Raw genomic sequence first — 23,842 nt, 5'->3', positions numbered from 1 at the left:
TCCTAGAGCAAGTATTGAAGAATTCTATAGTTGGAATCCAGCTCACTCCCTTAGCAGAGGAGCAGGTAATGAGCCTACAGGATGCCATCTCGCATTGAGAGGCAGGCCATGCATTACAACAATGCCTACTGCTGAAGCTAGCAGCAGCGATGGGATTCCAAAAGAGGTGTATAAAATGTTCCACAAAGACCTGCTACCTTACAAATATATAATGATATTAGAAGTGATCTGGATTATTCCATCTTCATTTATGGAATAAATCGTAATAAGCTTTTTAAAAAAAGATAAACCACCATTGAGTACAAATTCCTATCACTCTATAAGTCTCTTCAATGCAGATTATAAGTTATTTGCAAACATTTGGGCATCTTATTTGGTGGAGATTGGACAGACACTGATTCAGAATGATCAGAATGTTTTTTTGCTGAATCAAACAATGTTTGGGAATACTCAGTACTTGGTTCATTGAATTGATTTCTATTGTAGCTGTAACTCAAAAGCCAGCGTGATAATGCTTGATGCTGAAAAGGCATTCAATCCAGTTAATTTGGACACCTTGCTCATTGCACTTGACAAGTTTGGATTCCCTTCTACTATGATAGCAATGCTAGAAAAGTTATATCAGGGGGCAGAGGCACAAAAAATAATCAATGCAAAAATAGCGGGCAGAAGGAGAATTAAACATGGCACCCATCAAGGGTGCCCGATGTCACCCATACCTTTCGCTTTGTTTATCGAACCATTAACATCTAGAATACGCAGGGCCAAGAGTAGTGTCCCACCACTACAACAGATGGCAAAACTCAGATTGTTTGCGGATGATATGGTCTTGTACTTAAAAGCAGATAGGACTAATATTGAGGGTGCTCTAAAAACTATTCAAGGGTATATGCAGCCCGGGGGATATAAGGTTAACCAAGGCAAAACTGAGATTCTGTTTTTTAATGTTCAGATGTCCGATCTACCTCTAAATATTGAAGAGCAATATGACAATTATCACCCTATTCGTTACTTTGGATTATGTGTGACTGTGTGAGGATTTGTTCAAACTGAACTATGATAAGATTTTGGAGAAGTCTCTTGACTAGATGAACCTTGTTGCCCGATACATTAATAGGGAAAGTCTCATTAGTCAATTAGAATGTCTAGATTGTACCTTTTTTATTCTTGTTCACAAACCTCCCTGCAAAAGTTAATAGATTTGAATTAAAATTCATAAATTAAGGAATTGGATTCCTTCACAATAAAGTTTCTGTGGGAAGGTAAGAATTCCAGGGTGAGCTATCCAACTCTGCAGCTGGATAAGGAACACGGGGAGCTGCCCCTCCCCTGATTTTTTCTTGTACTACTGGGCGGCATGGTTGAATACAATGATTAGAAGAGGGTGATCTAGATCCTTTTTTTTTTTAAAGAAAATGGTTCAGGATTGTGAAGGTAGCTTTATGTTTTTTTTAAAGATGGCAAGATTGCCGAATAGAACTAGATATAAGGTGTTAGAGAACATTATCTGGGTAGTGAAACTTGTTTTTAAAGCAAGACCGGTACTGTCATGTCATCGTTTTTCAGGGATGGAAGAATGCCAATTGGTTGGGAATCTCTTTCAAAGTCAGTATGCAGGTTTTGAAATTGCAGAGAATATCAAGTGTTGGGGACTTTTTATGTGAGGTGAACGTTTTCAACCTCGGAAGAAGTTCAGCAACGTATAGGCACTGAATATTATACGATTTGGTATAGCTTTGTGCAGAGTAGAGGGTTCATGTCTAGTCACCTGCAAGATAGGAATCAGGCTACGGAGACTTTGGTAAAATTATGTAATAAAACGCAACTGACAGGGATAGGAAATTGGTATAGTTCTCTGCTGAAATACTTAAATTCTTCCCAGATTAAAGATCATCTGAGTAAAATAGAGTGGGAGACGGGATGCCAGGTAGCAGCTAGAGCATGGGGACATCTTTCAATATTGGGTTATAAATCCCTTAGAGAAGCCAATTTTAAGAGAATTGGCTTTTTATCAAGGTGGATGGCCTACTATACCCTGCAGGCAATCCATAAAACGTACCCATACATCCTTAACAAATACTTTAAGTGTTCCCAGAATGATAAGGGGGTTGGTTGCATACCTTTTTTTACATGTCCCAAGCTGTTGCAATTCTGGAAAGTGATCTTTCAAACTTTGAATGCCTGTGCAGAAAATATATTTAAGCCTGAAGCAAAAAAAAAATTTCTGTTTTTTTTTAGCTCAATTGAGCAACCAGAGAAAAATGTTCAGTATTTTATGGTGGCATCCCTCGCAGTAGCCAGATCATTGGTATTACAATACTGGTGAACATCTTTGCTCCTCACATTAAATATGTGGATAGAAAAGTTACAAAGGGCATGCATGTTTGAAGAAGCATATGCCAGGAGGATGGGTACTATAAAAAGATACATGGCTGTATGGGGATCATTCAAAGCCCTAGTTTGTCATACTATAACACTTTAGCATTTTTGAATAGCGACAATGGTTGCTTTAGTCAGGCACAGCATTACTCCTTTTCTAGTACACAAAATTGGTAGTCTTTCATTATACTTCGATAAGATTTGGAGAGGATGCGAGGCTACCCTCCCACATTTTCAAACACCTTAAAGTATAAGGCAACATGAGAGGACTTAGTACGTGGGCATGTTTTTTTTTTTTCAGAATAATTTTTTGTTATGCTTCTTGTATTTCAGGCATGTTATTGTTTTGTATTTTTACTATAGTGATTGTATGTCCTGGTTTAGAATTCAGCAGCTTTCCGGCACTCTAACACTTAACATTTTGAAATGTAGGAACATTTTGTTTCTTGGAAGGGTCTTCTTCCGGTTCTCTATTATGGCTTTGCTACTGTATTTCAAACAATGCTGCTTAAGATTCCAGGACCGCTCCCTTAGCACTGTAGCACTTTAAGGTGAGGCGATATTGTGGAGGTGTTTATGCCCAATATTCTTCTAGCTTATGCAGATGGTTACTAAAAATGCTGATATCTTTTTTGCTAATGTTTGCCCATTTTGCTGCTTGTATATGGTGAGAGGTATATGGCCATTTACTATTACTGAAATGTTGCATTATTCTTTTAGGAGTATTTATGATGCTTTTCTTTTAATGTTTGTTAATTGTTTTTAATGTGTTCAATAAAAAGAAAATTAAAAAAGAGAACACCTTCCATTTGATGCAAATCTTTGAAGAATCCACCTGTTTGATCCCGCGTTTTTACTTATGCTCTCCAGGTTTGCACTGTTCCTTCATCCTTGCCTATATCTGTATCCGCATGCGTTGCTGCACTTCATCAGGTTATAGTTTAGTCAGGAATGTTTTCAAAAGCTTGAGTCTGTCTTCAGTGGTACATCTCCATGACTGTTAGTAATTGTAATGCTTTTATCTCCACAGCATACACCAATTGATCAATTCCCCCACCAATGCCCAAAAATTCATATGTATTAAATAGATACCACAAAGCCGATTACCTTCAATGGACAATCACCTTCACAGATGAATTTGGCAAGCGATACACATGGAAAATGGGTCAATTCATTTTGAAAGCAATTTGTCAATGGCAAAATTGCAAATGAGGTTGGCATGTGCACAACACAGTCACCTGCAGAAGCTCAAGGAACTGCATCCTCTTGCAGAGTCTTCTACTCATCTGCTTATTTTGTAGTGTGTCCCCCAACTGTAAATTTCTATTCTGTTTTCAAACTAGAGCATACCCAGTCTGATGGAATCACAAACTGGTTTCCATCTCACCAAGACAGAATCAAAGGTCAGACTTAACCATTAATGTTCAAAACCTTACACTGGCTGTAAAGTTTAGATGGAAAATACATGTGTCTTAGTGTTTTCAGCCTCACTGCACAGAGTAAAGATTTTAACAATTTTAGCAAATACTGACAATATTCGGAAGACATCTTCCACAACCCAGCATCACTTTAATAAAATTGATAGTTGTAATCAGCAATACACTTATACATTTTTATAGATTAATGTACAAGCCTAAAATGCCACCTGTGAGCAGCACTAAGGTAGAACCTTTATGCAGCCTTCTGAAGCCAAATGTATACAACAATAGAAATAATCCACAAGTCTTTCCAGCATATCCATTCCCCTTCTCATTTCTCCTTTTGTGAAGGAAAGTAGAAAAAAGTAATAACCACTAGTAATGCCAACTCTTGTGGTAGGATGTAGGAGTCTGAACACCCTATCATTTAGTGAGCTCAGGCCCCTAGATTACTTGGCTTAGCCATTTCCTTAGCTCCTGTTAGCATATTTTAATGTTGTGCTTTTATTACTTAGTAGGTAAATGTACCCACTTGTTCCCAAGAGGGATATCCTCTCAGTGATTTAGGCCAGTTATCGCATAAGGAACATCCAACATGCCTATTTAAATACATCAATAGATCATGCCACTGAAGTGAGTGCCTAATTTATTTGATCAGAAGAGTCATTCCTGTGAGATCAAGTTAGCAAATCATAGCAATTCGTAGACAAGAATTTCTGCTGGAAACTATAGAGTAGGAGCATCCAGGTAAAACTTTGTTGATTCTCCTTCGACTCATGAATGCAGATCAAATGATAAAAAAGTTATGTCACTCAATTGACAACTTGAAGTTTGATAATGACAGAATATTGAAAATGTGGACAACTATCCAACTATTTTCTCCTCTAAAGGCACCTATCCATAAAATTGATTTTATAACACAGTAATAACCTATCAGTGACCTGTATCGATGAAGCAAGGAGGCCACTGCCACCTGAACCCGATATGCTGGAGGAATTCATGGAACCTATAAATAACGTAATTAGCAAAACGGCCCCTGTATTTAATGTCCTAATCAGAGAGCATCTAATCTTTGAGCATGAGGAATTCATTGAAAGAGGTATACTACACCCATCCACTAGAGCGGCAGTGATAACTGTCATGCTAAAACAATGCAAAGTCTTTTAAGAATGCACCAGTTTTTTAACTCTTCAAAGAAGATACAGATGAAGATAGTTCTACTAGGTGGGCTTGAGGTCCAACTGTACTACCTCACACAAACCCTGTACACTGTCTGCATTTGCACTATTACATCAGTTAACCTCCTGGTTGTAAGAACCGGTGTCTTTTGATGCCTACACAGCTTTTGATTCACTGGAACAGGGTTTCTGAGGCAAAAATACTATGACCAGGAGGAAATAGGGTATATTTGAACTAGGTCCTCAGCCTGTTAAATTACCTGCCAGTAGCCATAATTAGAGTAGATAACATGATATCTGAGCCTAAATCCACCACTAGAGAGACCAGAACGGGTGTCCTCTAGTTTCTATTGCACTGAAACTGCTTGCTTGCATAACAGAAGTTCACTTTCACAGGGACACCAAGTAAAATGCGCACAGAGTTTTGATGATGCTATTGATGCTAAATGCAGACAACATTTTCTTGTTTTGAGACAGCTTGATTGTTTTATTCCTCCAATAATCTGGAACACAATTTAATAAAGCTACTTTTCTAGGTTGAAAATAAACTGGAGGACATTGGTAAGATTTGTCTTACAGAATTCAACTTTCTGCTTAATCTGGTGTCTGCTGAATTGGTGTTTGTGTTAGATTCTGTATTTGGTAATACAAATGCATATGGATGTGGGTACACTCGTCGAGATAACTACAGACCAGTTTGTGACCAACTAAAATGATAAGTCGCTAGGTGGATTGTGCTTCCATTGGCAATAACAGAGAGGACTGCATTATTGAAAATGATCACGCTTCTTATACTATACTTTTTTCAATATCCCAGCCCCACATAAGAAAGCATATGTCTCAAAAACTTAAAACATTGCTTGACTCAGCAGTGACAATGCAAGGTGCTAATCTTTCATACGATATGGAGGAATGTATGTAACTGAATTGGAATGTTTAGCCTTTTTGAACTTATCTCGGACTGTTCCTGTTGTTGCAAAATCCTGAAGGGGAATTGGTAATGCCTTTGCTAAAATGCTAGCAGCTGAACTTGGGATCATGTCACTTGTTGTATTTCTTGGGTATGTGTGAGAAAGTGAATTATTAGTTGAAGTGAATGCTCTTCAAGTAATAATGGCACTATTCCTTACTAGTTCCAGTGAAGTCTCAGTGAGTTAACTCTGAGCTCGCTCCTTAGTTGCTGTAGCACAGAGCAGACAGGCTTAACTTAGGAGCAAAGTATAAAACATTCATCAGTACTAAAACAGTTAACATGTAGGAAACACAACATAATAAGAATCCCACTACAATTTAGATGAATATTGAACATTTTAATGAGCAAGTAGACACCAAAATGGCAAAAATCAGGTGCAAGTAACTGGAGATATGATTTTTCAACATTTTCGGTTTCTAGCACCAAAAAGCGCAATGTCCCAACTGCGGGTATGTGATTGCGCTGGACCGGGTCAAAGTCAAACATTAAAACCAACTGTGATGGAGCGCAGCTCATGCACAGTGACCAGTTTTGCCCTGGTGAATAGTTCACCTTTTGACTGAGTCTTTTTATGAGAGAAACTCTTCATCAATAAGATTGTCTCTTGGTCGTGTTGCCAGCTGGATTTCAAGAAGCAATCGTTGATGGTGGACGGCTGCAATGGGAGTCTCGATGTTGGTAGGAAGTTCAAAGCTCTCAATGTCAAAGGTGAAAAAACTCAGAGCAGGCGAAGTCTGAAGATCAGGCTCAGGATGTCATAGTTTTCGGCAGGGTGCTACTTGGCATTGGTCCAAGTAAAGTGTGCTTGGAGTTTTTATGATGTTAATGACGCCATATGCAGACAACATTCTCTGGAGCTCACAAACTTTTCTGGAGGTCAGCATTCTTTCAGCAAGTTGAATCTGACTGGCAGTTTAATGCTGGTGGCTGCGGCTCGGCGGCTGTCTTTTGGTAGGTTCTGGTTCTTTTTGTGAAAAGTTCAGAAAAAAATTGTAAGTGTCTAGTTTTGCAATTTTGGAGGTAATAGGAGTACACTCTAACACTAGCCAATAGTCCAGGGCCTTTTGAGCACCCTTGGGGATGAGTACCCAATCTCTCAAAAGCCACAAAAAGCCACGAACAGAGTCCATTGCAAGTACAGTTTGAACTGGTCAGCAGGGCTCAACAGATACATGACTTCTTGTAGCTTTTGTGTTCCTGGGGCTTAACATCAGGTTATCCTACTAACTCTTGGAGTCCACTCGTATGTTCTGGGTACAAGTGAGGAGCGAGTCTGGCCATTGGAGTTTCTCTCCACAGGTTACAGAAGCTACATTCCCTTTTCTGAAGTCCAAAGAGTTCCAGAGTTGCAGCCCTTCTTTGTCTTCTTCAGATCCAGAATTGTTCTGGAGAAGGTACCCAGAGGTGCCACTTTTCAGCCAGGCACACTCTTGTTGGTGAGGAAAACTCTCTGTCCAATAGGGAAAAAGATCCAAAGAGCAATACTACCCATAATTGCTATTACCTACAACCCACAAAGTAAAATGTTGACATAATTTTCTGGGAGTGCAGCCCTAAACAATCACACAGTGCCCTGCTCTGCCAAAATCCAACATGGCAGAATTGTTTGTCTCCTGGTCAGGGCTCGCGCACATCTCTGAGGTGTGTCTAGGGAAATGAGGAACAACCCCTTCAAAACAGTTCTGCCACAGCCAAACTGGGATTGGAATCACTCTGGCGACTTGGACAATGGCCGGGGCAGACCTACGTGTGATTTACATCTGCCAGTGACAGGGGATGCCTCTTTGAAGCTCATGCTGTCAATACATCCACCCAGGCCATCCTGTTAGGAAGAGGTGACATATCCTCCCAAACAAGGTCCTTTGGATTCCTTTCCTGAGAGCCATTTACAAATCTCAGCAGGCTGACAAGGTGACAGTTGAGGATTAACTCTGAAAAGGCTACTAGGAAATGGCAGCCTTCTAAAAGTGGAATTTTCAAAATAGTAATTTAAAATCAGGCTTGACTATCAGATTGAATTTTAAAATTCTATTAATTTGAGTCAGTGAACCATGGTTCTAGTTATTCCCAAACTGTAATTATGCATTCTATGGTGTTATAATGTAATCCAGTACTTTTCTATGGGACAGCCTTCCTTGCACAGTAGAAAACAACTTTGGAGCTCTTTCACACCCAGGACACATAAGACTTAAGAGCACATGTCCTACTTCTTAAATATTATGTACTTTGCCTTATGGGCATTTAGAGCCTACGTTTGGAGTGACTTATTGGATAGATGGGTTAATGACAAGGAGATTTTGACTGGCCTACCAGAAGGTACTGGGTAATGCATAATGAAAATGAGGTTGTTGTTGTCCTTCCATGCCATGTTGTGTACATGCCATGTGTTGCCATGCAGGGGAAATACTGTGAGCATGGCTGGGACCAAACTTATGGTGTTCTGTCTCATGCATAACCCACATATAGCTCATGAGGAAACCAGAAGTCTCCTATGACAAAAGTTGCAACCGCATCCACTTTCATGGAATCCCTAAGGCCATCCTCAACAGTGATGAGCCCGTTTTCATACTCCCAAAGAAGGGTTATTCCTACATGACTGTTATCTCAACAGTATGTCACATAGTCACTTGCATCAACAGTAAGAATTTCACTTCTTTTCTTTTGCAAGGAACCTGTGTACACATTGTGCCAATCTTTTGAGTTAGGTCATGCACAGACCAGAGGTCTGCACCAGTTTAGGTAATAAGGTCTCTTGAAAGCAATCAGCACTAACAGCATTTAGCCTGCAACACATGCTAGGGCTGTGTGTTGTTGAATGAAGTTTAACTGCTTGTTTATTTAGCACAGTGGAAACAGGGAGATACTGTTTCCACTGTGCTAGGCATTGATAATCAATTGTGGGTAGATTATCAATACCTACAGTACTGCCCCTTCTCCAGAAATATCAGAAGGGAATCAGCACCTTACTTGTCAATCCTGAAATCCGCAACGCTTCAGCAAATCACACTTTTTTTAGTTCAGCTAACAACCTAGGGCTTTTAAGAGCTACCTTCCCACCACCTTCCAGGAAAGGTCTAAAAAAACTTTGCCTACTCATCTTTCAAGTGTTCACTTATTGTCCATTCTGCCTTCAAGTTTCCAGAACACAGAGTTGTTTGGAAATAAAGGAAAAAGAAATCACTAGCTGACGAAATAAATTCCTTGTAACTATTTCTAAATATACGTATCAGCTTATGAAGTAATGTTAAGATACATAGACTTTTGATGCAGGCTGTGTTTCAATGTGATAGAAACATGTGTAGATGTCCGCCCCAAAGGCTGACTCTCACTATGGTAAAGTATTGGGAAGTGCTTCCCAAACGTTTTAGTACCACAAACTACTTTTTAAAATGACAAACGCTTGAGACCCACCTAACTTTAATGAACATGTGGTGGATGATTTTGTTTTTATAAAAGAAAGCATTGTGTGATAATGCACTGTTATTTACAGACAGCAAATTATCCAAATTGGGCTAAATTTGCACAGACATACAGTTTGACTGATAAAACTATTGCTTGCCTAACTACTGAACACTTAAAGTTCATTTACAGGTATTTACATTTTGTTTTGTACTAAAAATATTACATGCTACAGCCTTTCATTTCACAGTCTCTATACTGCAGCAAGATTGTCACATTATTCACTTTATTATTCTTTCTCTGACTGCAAAGTGACAGGAGTTTAGAAATACCAGTCCCCATGTTAAACAAATAAGAAGCAATTTGCCATATTACATAGCCAGACATTTGATCACTTTGTCTTTGAGTTGCAGCAAATATGACAAGATAAATACTAAATTTAAAAGCATCTTTATTTATAGCTTGGACTTTCATGACCCATTAAAAATCAGCTCACCCCAAACCTTGGGAAACACTTGCATAGGGAAAAAATGTAAAGTTTATTTAACTCAAGTAATTTATGATAAATATTAATGTAAAATAATTGTATATATTTATTTTAAACATAGAACTGAATACAAGATTCTTTAGCATATTTTAAATGAAATGTTTAATTATATACAAATAGTAAATTTAAATTAAACTATTTTTCTGAAGTTGAAATTAAAAATACATTTCCACTTAAAGAAAAAATACATTTTTATTATGTGTTACTAATTATTAAAAATGATTTAAATAATTTATTAAGAGTAATTGAATTATATTTTCATAACAATTATTGTCACATTAATTTTTAAGTGCAAACAATGTTAATAAAATATTTCAGAATTAAAAATATATACTATTTTTATACATTATTTTTATTATTAATCATTTCATACTAATTTATATTGTTAACAAGTTTAAATAATTTAATGTAATTTATCATTAGTTCCAGAAGAGATTTACTTAAAGTGCCTATCTCCATTATTTTATAGGTGAGGGGGTTGCAATAACCATGGTTGGCCATGGGCAATGCTAGATATGCTCATGCTATGAGCTGGACTACTTTACTACTGTTTTGGGTTCCTTTTTGGCAGTTGAAGTATAGAAGTTCAGTTTGCTAATAATTATGGGCTTACTCTTTTGTGAGTGGGTTAATGTCCCTTCCTAAACCCCTTAATATAGAGCTCTGCGCACACATACATATATGAGAGGCATAATTTTCACACCTAGGTTTCTGAACAACATTCTGTATTGCATGTTGTAGTAGATTGTTGTTGTAGATTAAAAATTACTACAAAATGACGTTTATGAATAGGCCCCAAAGTTCCTTCACTTCTGCTTTGTGTATGCACTGTGGAACTGATTACTTTTCAATTCCACAAGCTGGGGAACAAAATGACTGATTAAAGAAGGCTAGGCTAACCAAATGAAGCAATACAATTGTGTGGGATTACACAATGCACAGTACCATTCCTAATTTGTCATCCAGAAAAGCAATATGTTTCTCAAGCCCATTGACAAAAGTGGGCAGTGTAATTTGGTGCAAATTTAACACAGCTACGGAATTCAGCTGCATATCTCGGGACTTGCTAACTTACTCAAAAGTGATTTAGAGCAGGCATTTATTCCAACAAGAGTAAAGAATGCACATGATCACATAGCATAGATTAAACACATGAATCTGGTGATGCACATTAAGACAACACATATGAGGGACAATATAAATAAAACTGCTCCAGCATTTGCTATCATATAACTGACCAACAATTCTCAAAAGCGCTACTACTTGACAATGAGAAATAAGTAGGTCCCCAGTGAGAAACAATTAGTAAAAGCTTGCAGTTGTGATATAATAAGACTATACTCTCTCAAAAGAAAGAACCCTACAATACACTGCTATCACATTTTGTAAACTGGAGGTTCTTCCTTCTCCATGATCCTGACAATCAAAACCACAAATCTCGTAACAGTGCAGTGGCAAACCATATGGTTTTCCGGATAGGAGCTTTGCTGCACTCTTTTGATCAGCAATCTCAAATGCGGGAATATGGCGGCTGGGATTTATTTGTAAACAAAGTAGATACATTTTTCGTGAGCAGGCAGAGATCTGAGCAGATTCAACATGGCTGGTGAACAGTGCCACAGGATGCAACAGTCAATTCACTGGTGTGAAAACATATGGCAATAAGCTTTGCGATCTAACTCAACCCAATGTAAGACAACTACCTCGTTGCACCACTTTTCTCCAATTCTGATATGCCTCTGCAACCAATTTTTCTGCAGTAAGCTACATGGTAGCTGGCACTGACCTTTCCCAAACAGTCACAGTACTGAGGTGTTTCACCAGTAATATCTGAGTGGTGGATCTCTTGGTAGCACAAAGTATGGATGTGGAAGTGAATTATCGCCATACATTTCCGCTTCAAACAATGCATTAGTTACACTGAGGCTCCTGTTGTTTGACCTCTTTTCTGGCATGACAGTAGTACGAGCTATGATGTCTGATTAATTTCTGAGTTCATGCACCTTGAAACCGTTAGACTAATGTCCTTCCTCATCATTGTTTGTACTACCATCATGAGTATTTCTCTATGTTTGAAGATCACTGTGTGTACAATATGCATGACTGCTGATTTGAAGACCAACCTTTTACTGTGTCTGACCAAACATGTTATGCTGATGTTTGGATCTTGTAAACTCAGATTTCAACAGCTATATTCTTTCTGTTTCCACTTAAATCCTGCTGTTTTTTAACCCATTCAACAGAGGTTGTATTTATTCAGAAACACTTTGCTTTAACCTGAAAACACACCACACAAAAACTGAAAATGTACATGCATATCATACTCAAAAGCTACTCTCTGAGGTCTAGAGTTCAACCACACTTCATTTTTGACCTTCCCTAATACATTTACACAATTGTTCTATAAAAACCAGCCACTACCTACACTGTTCAATGCATCTACATAAGCCATATATCCACAACATAGTCATTTATTTTCTAAAGATTACTTGTTTTTAGCCTTTATCAGACTTTTTTTCAGTTTTTCAAAACATTCATCAAAATGTTCACATCCCATAATACACCATCAAAGATCACTGGGCTCTATTCACAAGACATTGTAACATGTGTAACCTAAGTTTAAGGCTGCCCATATATAGAAACCATCCTAAGTTAAGAAACACCCTACGAGGCACATTGCTTTTCCGGATTTGAACCATGCAAGTAAACTAGATATCTGATTGATTGTCTGGGTGTCTCTAATGGATATATCCATTTAAAATCACTACAAGCATGTTGGTACCCATGAATGTGGATATCAACCTCATATTTCAAAAACATGCTTCAATCATGCTGTGGCCAGGAACCCTTTGGAAGAAGGTTATGTGCTTCCATTCAGAATGTGGTCACAGTGGTAACTCTTGATTCTGTTTATTACCTGATGACTGATTGGTGACATTTGGACCTTATGGAAGAGTGACTCACCTTCGTTGTTCTTCTCCATGTTCACCAGAAGGGACAGTAAGACATTCATCCATATGGCCATGCAGTAACCTCAGCACATCACCTCCTATGAGATAACCTAAAAATAATAGATAGATAATCCAGTTATGAATAGTGTCAACAGGCATGCCATCATAATTCTAAATATAATAAATGAACGCTGCTTATTAACATGAAAGAACTGATGTACTAAAAAAGACTAGTTACAGAACATGGCAGTGAAAACGCACACATATTTCCTTTATGTTCCTATTCTACTCAGTGGAAAAATGCCCACACTTGGAAAGCACTATACATTTGTGAAAGGAGTAGTTAACATAAGCTGTGGAAAATGATCTCACGGCGTATAGCTTTAAAGCTGGACATCCGCATTGGCAATGTTCATGTTTATATATTAGCAGTAAGCCTGACCTACAACTGCTTCTACTTAATTGTTTTCCACTGATATGCGCACATTTTTGAACAAATGGATTGCACATATCCAGCTCTACACATTAATATAACCTTACCAAATACTGGGTTAATTAATAGGCATTGTTAGACTCTGTGTACTTGGGCATATAGGGGGTCATTCTGACCCTGGCGGTCATGGACCGCCAGGGCCAACGACCGCGGAAGCACCGCCAACAGGCTGGCGGTGCTTCCGGGGGCATTCTGACTGCGGCGGTAAAGCCGCGGTCAGAAAAGGGAAGCCGGCGGTTTCCCGCCGGCTTCCCGCTGCCCCAGGGAATCCTCCACGGCGGCGCTGCAAGCAGCGCCGCCATGGGGATTCCGACCCCCTTCCCTACAGCCTGGTTCTGGCGGTTCTCACCGCCAGAACCTGGCTGGCGGGAACGGGTGTCGTGGGGCCCCTGGGCCGCTGGCATGGGCACTGCAGGGGCCCCCTAACAGGGCCCCACATTGATTTTCAGTGTCTGCGTGGCAGACACTGAAAATCGCGACGGGTGCAACTGCACCCGTCGCACACCAGCAACTCCGCCAGCTCCATTCGGAGCCAGCTTCCTCGTTGCTGGTGCTTTCCCGCTGGGCGGGCGGGCGGCCTTTTGGCGGTCGCCCGCCAGCCCAGCGGGAAAGTCAGAATGACCGCCGCGGTCTTTTGACCGCGGTACGGTCTTCTGGCGGTTCCCGCCAGGCCGGCGGCTTCCGCCGCTGGCAGGGGTCAGAATGACCCCCATAGCCTTATTCGTTAAATGTTCCTTGCCTACAAAGGGTGGGAGGCCCACAATTAGAAGATCCAGAGCTGTGATGCACTATAATGCATGCTGGTGTGCTGGGGTCATCATGTAACATAATTTGCTAGTTACAAATTGGTTGTGGAATTCATACCTCTCAGTAAGGCTACCCTATGTTTTGTAGTGACTTTGGTCCAGGTCTCATTTTTTTAAGAGGCTATTGCTCCAGCACATACACTTGTACAAGAAACTACTATGCCAAATAAAAAGTTGGTTAAAAGATACCTCTCACTACTAGAATATTATCTTTGCCAGTAAGTTCTACCCAGAAGACCTACCCTCCCACACATCGCTGTAGTTCCAAGACATTGGCGTTCTTGATTAACACACAAACTTTCTAAAAAATATATAGGGACGCTAATGCAATGAAGGTACGTTTTATCTGGCATTCCCACCCTTTCGCTCTCATAAACTGCTATTATGATTTGTATTTCATTCATCAGGAATCGCATATGGATTTCATTTCTTTCTGACAAAAACCTCATCTGCATTGTTAGAGACTTTTAAGTTTTCGCTCCTACATTAACCTAATCCTCTGGTACACATCACAATATAAATAAATTCAGCACGCAAGGCTCCAGTATACATATATCTTACAGTATCACTGTTGGAAAATTCACCCTTTCTGCAGGGTCACCCCAGATATTTGCCTTCTGCTGTTGAACCTGTTTTTATTGCCCATAGGACTCAGGGCACTCTACCACTGCTAGACAGAGGTAAAGTGTGTGTGTGTTTTCCTTTAAACATGGTAAAATTGGCATATTTAAATTATTTACAAGTCCCTAGTATATAGTACTACCTGTACAAAGTGGCTGTAATTTACATGCTACTAGTGGGTTGCAGCAATCAGTGTGCAGAGTCCTAAGACCAACAAAAACAAATCTGGCAAAATAGGAGGAATGAAGGCAAACATTTTGGGGCAGACCATCCTAAATATGACAGGTCCAACAAGAAGTATAACATGCATCTTTCTTACCTTGTGCTACTTCACTTCCTGAGCTGATTGGTGCTACGCTCCAAAGGGTTTGCTGGAAAGCTGCATCTACCTGTAAGCTGCTATTTCCATAAGATAAATGCTGTTAAAGGAGAAGAAAAAAAGATAATCTTCAGATTTCAAAAGTTTAGAGACAGGCACAAACGTTGTGGCCAGAACTTTAGGAGTAACATAATGACAAGCAGACATTTCTCTCCCTTTGGTTGCCCCTGAATTTAACATGTACTGCAGAGGACAGTGGGATGAAGATATAGAAATGTTATTTGCAGAAAAGGACCACAAGGCTCACCTAATTTACTCTTCTGTCTACCTACTGTAACACAGACTCACAGCACTTAGTATAGTCTTCAAATTTACCCAGAATTTCCTCCATGACACCCCCTTTCCCAGTGCTAGGAAGTGCTGCCGAGAATTATAGGAAGCCTTTTCATTCTTTAAGATTTAAGAGTAGAAGAAAGTAATATAATCACATTCTAGTACATTCCTTTCAATGTTCAGAGTTTATCGAATACATAAAAGGCTATACATTTAAGAGAGAATGTAATAGGAAGATAAAGAAATATATTTGCAGGTGCCCAAGGAGATTTGAGAACCTCTTACTCTAAAACAGTAGAATCGTTCCAACTATATTACAATTATAGAGGTTATTGGCAGTAAAATGATCGCTTTTGATTTGATCTTGAATGGTTAAAGCAAAAGCTCAATCAATTCTTTGGTATGCATATTTATCATTCCACCAGGATAAAAAAGATCGGTTATTTTTTAAATTTTGAACTTGTTTGCTGAAAAACATTGTTAATAACGAAATCAGTCCTTTTATAATTATTAGTGTAAATAACAGTATCTATGAATGCATGTGAGCTTAAAATGTATTAGAGATAGTAAGAGTGAAGGTTACATGAAGAATTTAAAATATTCTAGATACATTAATGACCAGAAACGTCACAACTTGTTGCAAAAACATGACAGACCTAAGATCACCTTTTTACCATGACATTCCCTGCATGTCATCACACATATTGTGTACCATATGCAATTTATTGTGCTTATGTAATATAATTTTGTATATGAAATATGGCACTTGTAAATAGTAGCATTTCTGAAGGTTTTGTATTCAGCTTTGTCCATAAATGTTCAATATATCAACAGACTAGTTCACCAAAATATGTTTCTACTGCTGTTCAATCTCTCATGTATTCCTAGGACGGAAGAACTTATGGACCTCTCTGTAAATCTTCAAAGCTCTTGAAGCTTAATGACATCAAATTAGATTGTATACAGTTGGAGAAAAGTCGGAATTGGCTGACAAAGAGCATGGCAGAGAAGATAGCATTAGTTCAAATGTTTTCAAATTGTAAATATCTTAAGTATGCTGTGTTAAGTAAGTTGAGTGAAGCTTGAAAATCATGAAAAGGAAATACAATTATTGTTCTTCAATAACTGTTCAATCCATGATAAATACCTTTCATTCACATCCTTCTGGGATATAAATGTATTATTTACTTTTACTTGTTTATTATTCCAAACTACAGAAGAAGAGAAAAGGTCCTTAGCAATGAGTTAGGAAAATATATATTTATCATTTTAAACCATAACTATGTTTGATTAACTGAAGCTTTGCTTGGCAAGATTAATTATATGCAGTACTTGATCAAAGAAGAAACAATATAACAAAGAATTGTCCAAGCCAACCCATGATAGATTCCTATTGTCATATGGTTTGATGAATATTAATAATGCTTAGTTGATACAAGAGGATGCTCAGAATTAGGAAACTAGGCTCCTCTTACTACTTTAGAGTGTTTGAGTTTGGAAAAGCCACTGCTATTGAATTCTAAACACAGTTTGGAAAAGATAGAATGTAAAACTTTAAACAAACATGAAGAGAGGCTAAAAGGAAACACTGATAAAAAATATCAAACATTTAGAGGAAGCTCTATATTTTACAAGTTTAGCCTCTCTCATCAAGACAAGTGTTAATTTTGTAATTTGGTGTATCCTTTACATAAGTGAAATTAACTGTATTAGTTGTACATATATCTCTAGTGAAACAAATACCAATAGTTTGTATATTCTAAAGGCACCCACAAAAGTGTTAATTTAAAATACATGCTCCAATCAGCAAAAAATGCTTATCACCCAAAACCTTAGAAGAACAAGATGGCAAATCTGACAAAAATGATTTGGAAGGTCATTAAGCTTCAAACATTCATTTTAAATTATCATTGGGATAGACAATTTGATATTGCCATCTCGAAAACAACCAACTTTGACACTACCGATTGTTTTGGATGCTACTCCAAATTGGTTCAAAACAGAAAATAAATAGTGAGAGAGAACACAGCTAGCCTTGTCTATTACTACATTTTAAATGTAAAAATCTGTCTTTAGACACTGTATATACTTGTATATTTATAATTTTGATAAACTTTGAGCCAAATCCAAGCCAAGATACTTTTTAAATATGAAGGACCAATTGGCCCTACCAAAAGTCATTTGTGCATTATGCAAAGTGGGAATGATACTCTACAAGTAAACATGGTAAGACATCACCTTTATTAAAAGGTAATCAGCCGTTTTTTTCTTTTAACCAAATTTAAAAGAGGCAGACAAACAAAGAAACATTAAAATAGAAAATGCAGAAGCCTAAGCAAAACCATGCATATTTCGCCCCCACACACTTTCTGGCAATAAGATATAGAGCATGTCACCCTGAAGCCGGTCCCAGAATGCTTGTTGGGGCTGGACTGTTTCCATGGGGAACAGGGCCAAGACTGATTTGCATATGGCTGGGCCAAACTGGAATGGCAAGGCAAGCAAAAACAACTGATGGATTAAACCCAGATCTGTGACTGGGGTGAATGTTTGATTTGTTCTATAGTGAATAATATTATTCACTGTTTGTGTAATAAAAAATTGACAGAAAACCATGAAGGTGGAGTCTAAACTGACGTTCATTAGGACGAGCTGCCCGGATGTTCCAGGCACTGAATTTTGCCACCGCTGAGGCAAGGGGTTGCAAAGGCAGTGCCAGGAGCCGCAATGGGCAAGGTCGCAGCTGCGACCCTTGGCGACTTATAAATGACATCCATGAACTAAAATAAGAATGAACAGTCTGAAAAGATCTGTATATTACCATCATTAGGAATGTACACAGGGATGTTGCATTACATTTCTGTGTAATGTTGTCTACCTCTTACTTATACAGATGCCCCTCAAGAATGGGGTGTACTGATGTAAAGAAAGTTGCTGCATTTAGGAGAAGAGATTGTAAAAGAGTGGATCAGCATTGGCAGAGTATTGATTACACAACGCACACACATAAGACCTTCGCTGCCAATCAGGTTTATTCTCTCTGAAAAAGACGGAACAGCCCATTGGGCTCCGATTGAGTTCGCTCTCCCTCTATTCAGATTGAGCTTTTATTGGCAGCTGCAAATGATCGCACACCTGGCGGAAATGCTTAAGACTGAGGCAAATTCACTGGCTAGTATTGTGAAGGAATTGTAGCCATTGAAATCTTACTCCATATATTTCTACGGAATTTAAAGGACTTTCAGTTAACACTGAATTTTAAACCTGAGCTGTAAATGTCTCCCTAAATCATTTCCACAGACAATAGACTTCCCTGCAACATCTGCAAACTCTCTAAACATGCTCCCCTAACTACTACTACAAGCAGAATAGAAGCAATAAAACACAGAAAAAAGGAAAATATGTCTTTCACATTAAGAAAAAAGCAGAACCATATGGCACACATTATTCATTTCCATACAATACTGTTCAGAGAGCTGGAAAAAAGCCAAAAGACTGCTTCAGGCACCCCTGCAGCTCAGCTGTGTCATTGCCACTTCAACAGCATGTGGCACATTAATGCAGCACTTTCTGGGCTCCATATCATTCTTCGTGGTTCTGCTCTTTCTATATCTTTGGTAACAATGATTGGTTTCATTGATGACTGAGCTCGTAGAACGAAAAATAGTAAAATACAGTCAGTGTTTCAGGGTATCCACAATGGAAGTGCGTGAAGAAAATCTGTATGTAATGTCATTCAGTAGAGAACATTTGAATGCTTGTTCATCATTATGTCTCAGCTATGGACAGCTTAGCTGTCTGTTGGGAAGACCTATTGTTTCCAATGCACATAATCTACTTAGAGGCTTAGAGTGGGCTTTTGTCAGGCCCCTGCCCATGACTGGGTAGCTTTGTTGTCTGTTTCACTTCCCCGCTCTTGTCTAAATGGCTTTTTCCCGATTCTTGTGTTTGTCCCTCCCAGATGCATTTCCATCTGACATTTGTTTTGATTGAGTAATGTATCCTTTCACTTTTAACATCAGAGGGTGCTTGTTTGCAGTCAACTGGAGGAGCTATTTCCTTCTACTCTTACATCACTGTGCCTAACTCTTATGGTATCTGCCTCTCTTATCCATCTGTTCCCACCACTCACCCAGTGCCCTCTAACCCCCAATTCTCTTTACTTTTTCACTTTTACTTTTTAGGTGCAAGCAGTGTTATCAGTGGGCAGCCATGTTACAATGGTTATCTGAACATTGTCCCACGTGTGTTTATGGAGAAGCAGTCACAACAGTTGTTTATGAATGGGCTTTGCCTTATACACCAAATCCCCTTTAAAGGTGGCCACTGCCGATGCATGAACATCCAGAACAGCTGGGTGTAAGCATAATTTGTTAAAACCGAACAAAATGCATTCGCAGATGACCACCGTAGATGTATGCACATCCATCACAACCAACTTTTAACTCATTTAATTTTTATAAAACCCTTCTAAAATGGCTTCCACAGGTGTGCACATATTTGCGGAGGGTTGACTAAGGCAATAAAAAGCACTGCCATAGTCAATACACAGCCAAGACCTTTTGTTATTAAAACTCAACTCGATTTTACCATTGCATCTCTTATCCAACCCAGCCATAGTTTGGTAATCGGTACTGGCAACATCTAATCAAAGATATTCAGGAAGTGAAGTTTGCATTAAAATGGGGTGGCTATCAAGTACTATATATAGCAATTTCAACAGCATGTCCAAATTCCATCCATGAATTTGCCATGAAATTGAAATTAAAGCGTAGATGTACTGAAGTTTTGTGCGGGCACTCGTTTGGTGCAACACAAAGCATAATATATTAGCGATTTGTCATAAATTATAATGCCCGTGAACACACTGCAAAATTGAATGCATCGCTGGACTGCCTGCGCAAACATATGTAAATGTACCTTCCAGTATCTGTGAGCAAACAATGTTCTTCGCTCTTTAGTTTTGTTTGTAAATGGTTTTGTGTAAAATACCTCGGGATGAACATTGAGAGGGTCATTCTGACAGACCGGCGGTGCCCCGCAGGGCATTCTGACCGCGGCGGTTCGACCGCGGTCAGATGCGGGAAACCGGCGGTCTCCCGCCGGTTTCCCGCTGCCCTGCAGAATCCTCCATGGCGGCGGAGCGTGCTCCGCCGCCATGGGGATTCTGACACCCCCTACCGCCATCCTGTTCCTGGCGGGTCTCCCGCCAGGAACAGGATGGCGGTAGGGGGTGCCGCGGGGCCCCTGGGGGCCCCTGCAGTGCCCATGCCCATGGCATAGGCACTGCAGGGGCCCCCGTAAGAGGGCCCCACAAAGTATTTCAGTGTCTGCTATGCAGACACTGAAATACGCGACGGGTGCCACTGCACCCGTCGCACCTTCCCACTACGCCGGCTCAATTCTGAGCCGGCGTCCTCGTGGGAAGGTTGTTTTGCCCTGGGCTGGCGGGCGGCCTTTTGGCGACCGCCCGCCAGCCCAGGGCAAATCCCAAAATACCCTCAGCGGTCTTTCGACCGCGGAGCGGTATTTTGGTGGGGGAACTTTGGCGGGCGGCCTCCGCCGCCCGCCGAAGTTAGAATCACCCCCTGAGTCTTTCTCAGGGCTTTACACATCACCATGCTAATAAGTATTTGTCCAAAAATTACACACTGAATAGTATGCAGACAACACCTAAATAAACGATGTGCAGACAGTAGAGGCATTGTAGGAATTCCTCTACAGCAATAAGTCCAGGGACACTAATGCAAAATAGGAAATGGATTTTACGTCCTTTGGGCACCATTAGATTTCGTGTCTTAAATTTTTTTTCTTGAAGGAATAAACAATATCTTAGATAGTACGATAATGTTGCACTGCAAGTGAAATGACATCACATCCACCGTACACTACTTCTTGTTTTTCCCTCAAAAGGAATGGAACAAAAAGATGATGCTCCACGTTATAATACACAACATTTTTTGTCCTAAGCTAAATAAATCAAATTAGTTTTTCTATATATTTACCAGTAATCTTATTGCATAACGTTTTGTACCAAAGTCACAAAAATGGAGCAAACTGAGTTTGCCCTATTTTTACAATTAAGGCGGCAAGGAATGGAGCAGGGTGCCTTTTGCGCTACGCAGCGAATGTCAATGATGTGGCCAAGTTCTGTTCCATTTCCATTTTAAGCAGAAAAGCAATTTGCTCTCTTTTTTGTCTCTCTGCAAAAAACTTTATTTAATATGGATTCGCAGAAAAATTAGTAGCCTCATTCTTAAGCACAGTACTAAAAAAGATGCAAAACTGAATTGTTCCACTTCTGCACAAATTTTATGCAATGCCTCAAGCACATCAATGGATATTGAACAAGGGCATCTCTCTTCCTTTTAACCTGGTGATATCTTTCTTTATTTCTTTTTTTTACATATTTTATTGATTTTGCTGTTGAACAAAAGACATGGTCCGTAGAGTCGATCATATCTTTCTTTATTTCTCTACACATACTTGTTGGTCTTGTGACCTGACTCCATTCTTCTAACTAGTATTAGGGATCAAGTTTGTGACTAACGCATGACCTAAAACAAAGGATTCTATGGGGTAGCCAGACAGAGAATGTTATACTAAGGAGTTGATGTTTGACCATTATAAATTGTACATGTAACAGTCATAGCATGTGACTTTTAACTCAAAGTCCCATATTATGCAAATTATACTTCAATAACATGTGGCAACAGCCGAGCCAGCTTCTAGGAGGTACGGGTCACACAATTATTAAGAGTCATTAGCGACCAGTGCAGACTCCTAGCAAGAGATGGCTTTCATCTAATAGTGTCATCCCTAAGGAGTTTTGGGGCCCCAGGCAAGGCAGATTTTGGGGTCCCCCGTTTGGAGCAACTTTGAATTCCATTACCTATTTTAAGAAAATTCAAGCCTGCATACTATTTATCAAACTTTCAGAAATTGAGATAAATCCAAAACAGTTGAACTATGCCTTGCCAGGCATCCCCAATAACCTTTAGATGACATTGGGCATAGCCAGAGAGAAAGGCAGAGGTAGACAGAGAGGAGAAGGCTGAGATACAGAAATAGGAAGAGGAGAGAGAGAAAAAGAATCACTTACGCAGTGGCCCCTTTGAAGGTGGGGGGCCTGGGCAATTGCTCACATGCCCAGGCCTTCAGACATCTCTGACATCTAGGCCATCTCACTCGCACAGTCAGCAAGCATTCGGGCAGGGCCAGATAAGCATGGCGGCATACTCTATGTTCATGGTGACTCAGCAACATGAGACGCAGAATACTCTATGTTCATGCTGATTCAGCAATATGAGACCGGCAGACACAGACCTAATTACACCAAAATATAATTCAGTATTTAGCTGATACTTAGGTGGTTGGTGCCAGGACTTTAGCAGGTCTTCCAGAGACCAGCCAGTGTGTAAGCAGGTTCCAGCTGACTACCCTTCCACTTCTGGTAATACAGACTAGTTAAGCCTTTCTTTCCGGTATTCATGCAGCAGAAAGTGCTTTATGGTTAAAAGGCTAAATTTCTGATAACGTTGAAGTTGTCATATGGGTACCTAAAGGGATGCAAAACAGGGGACATATGCATTTATACAGGTCAGTTCATAAACCAAACTCTGACCCTTGGTTTGTAGAATTCATATTGAACTATGCTTAGCACTAGAACACCGAAGCATTATGCATTTCAAGTTATGAACCTGATGTTCATTTCTGGGGTAGAAGAAGGAGTGCACATCTCTGAAAGAAAATCGTTAGCACTTGGAGGCAAGGCTTCGTTCTGGAAGTTTTGGTTGAAATTGTTCTGGGAATATTTGTTTTGCAAGCCAAAGAAGGGTGTGGAGAGCAAAACATGTAATAGAAATGGCTATCTAAAGAAAATTCAAGTTATCTTTTGTGGCCGTACTACATCAACTTTACAATGGGTCAACCCAAAATAGAGGGCCACTACAAGACTATGAGGCCTGGCTCATGAGTGCCTACCCACAACGACCACCTAGGTTTTTGCTTGGGAATCCTTTTGTATGGTTGAGATAATCAGAAGGAAGAAGGATCAGCTTCAGCAGTGCCTGTAGCATCTGGGGACAGCAAGAGCTAGCCATGAGTGGCCTCTTACCCCCATGAATACAAAATAGCAACATTTCATAGAAGTCCTCTTTTTGAATATGGCAGTTGCAAAAGAGACATGTGCAAGGGCAAGGAGACCCAGTCTTGGACAAACCCAAAATGGATAGACACGACAAATGAAAATCTAACACCCATATTGAGGATTCCTACTCACAGTGCGACCTAAGTTGCCTACCTTGGGTTTCCTTGTATGCCTTGGATCATCATGAGGAGCCTGCAGCGTCTAGAGGATTGAGAGAACTTGTGGTGATAAGATTTTTTTCCTGTCTGTACACATTTTTAACCTTGCCTTAGAACT

The 23,842-nt window shown here is 39.6% G+C and overlaps 1 protein-coding gene across 1 annotated transcript in view; it reads right to left on the bottom strand.

The window, feature by feature from the left end:
- The window catches only part of RYR2 (ryanodine receptor 2), a 2,714,825-nt gene that overhangs the window by 1,927,517 nt on the left and 763,466 nt on the right, over positions 1–23,842 (bottom strand). Inside the window, exons 8-9 of the mRNA XM_069234403.1 lie at positions 15,085–15,184; positions 12,859–12,955 (exon numbers count right to left, since the gene is read on the bottom strand). Of these exons, the coding sequence (XP_069090504.1) occupies positions 12,859–12,955; positions 15,085–15,184 (197 nt within the window). The remainder of the gene's footprint in view (positions 1–12,858; positions 12,956–15,084; positions 15,185–23,842) is intronic.

This window comes from Pleurodeles waltl, chromosome 5, assembly GCF_031143425.1.
Source record: "Pleurodeles waltl isolate 20211129_DDA chromosome 5, aPleWal1.hap1.20221129, whole genome shotgun sequence".
Lineage (NCBI taxonomy): Eukaryota > Metazoa > Chordata > Amphibia > Caudata > Salamandridae > Pleurodeles > Pleurodeles waltl.
The sequence above is the reverse complement of the archived record's forward strand: the minus strand, read 5'-3'. Positions and strand labels throughout refer to the sequence as shown.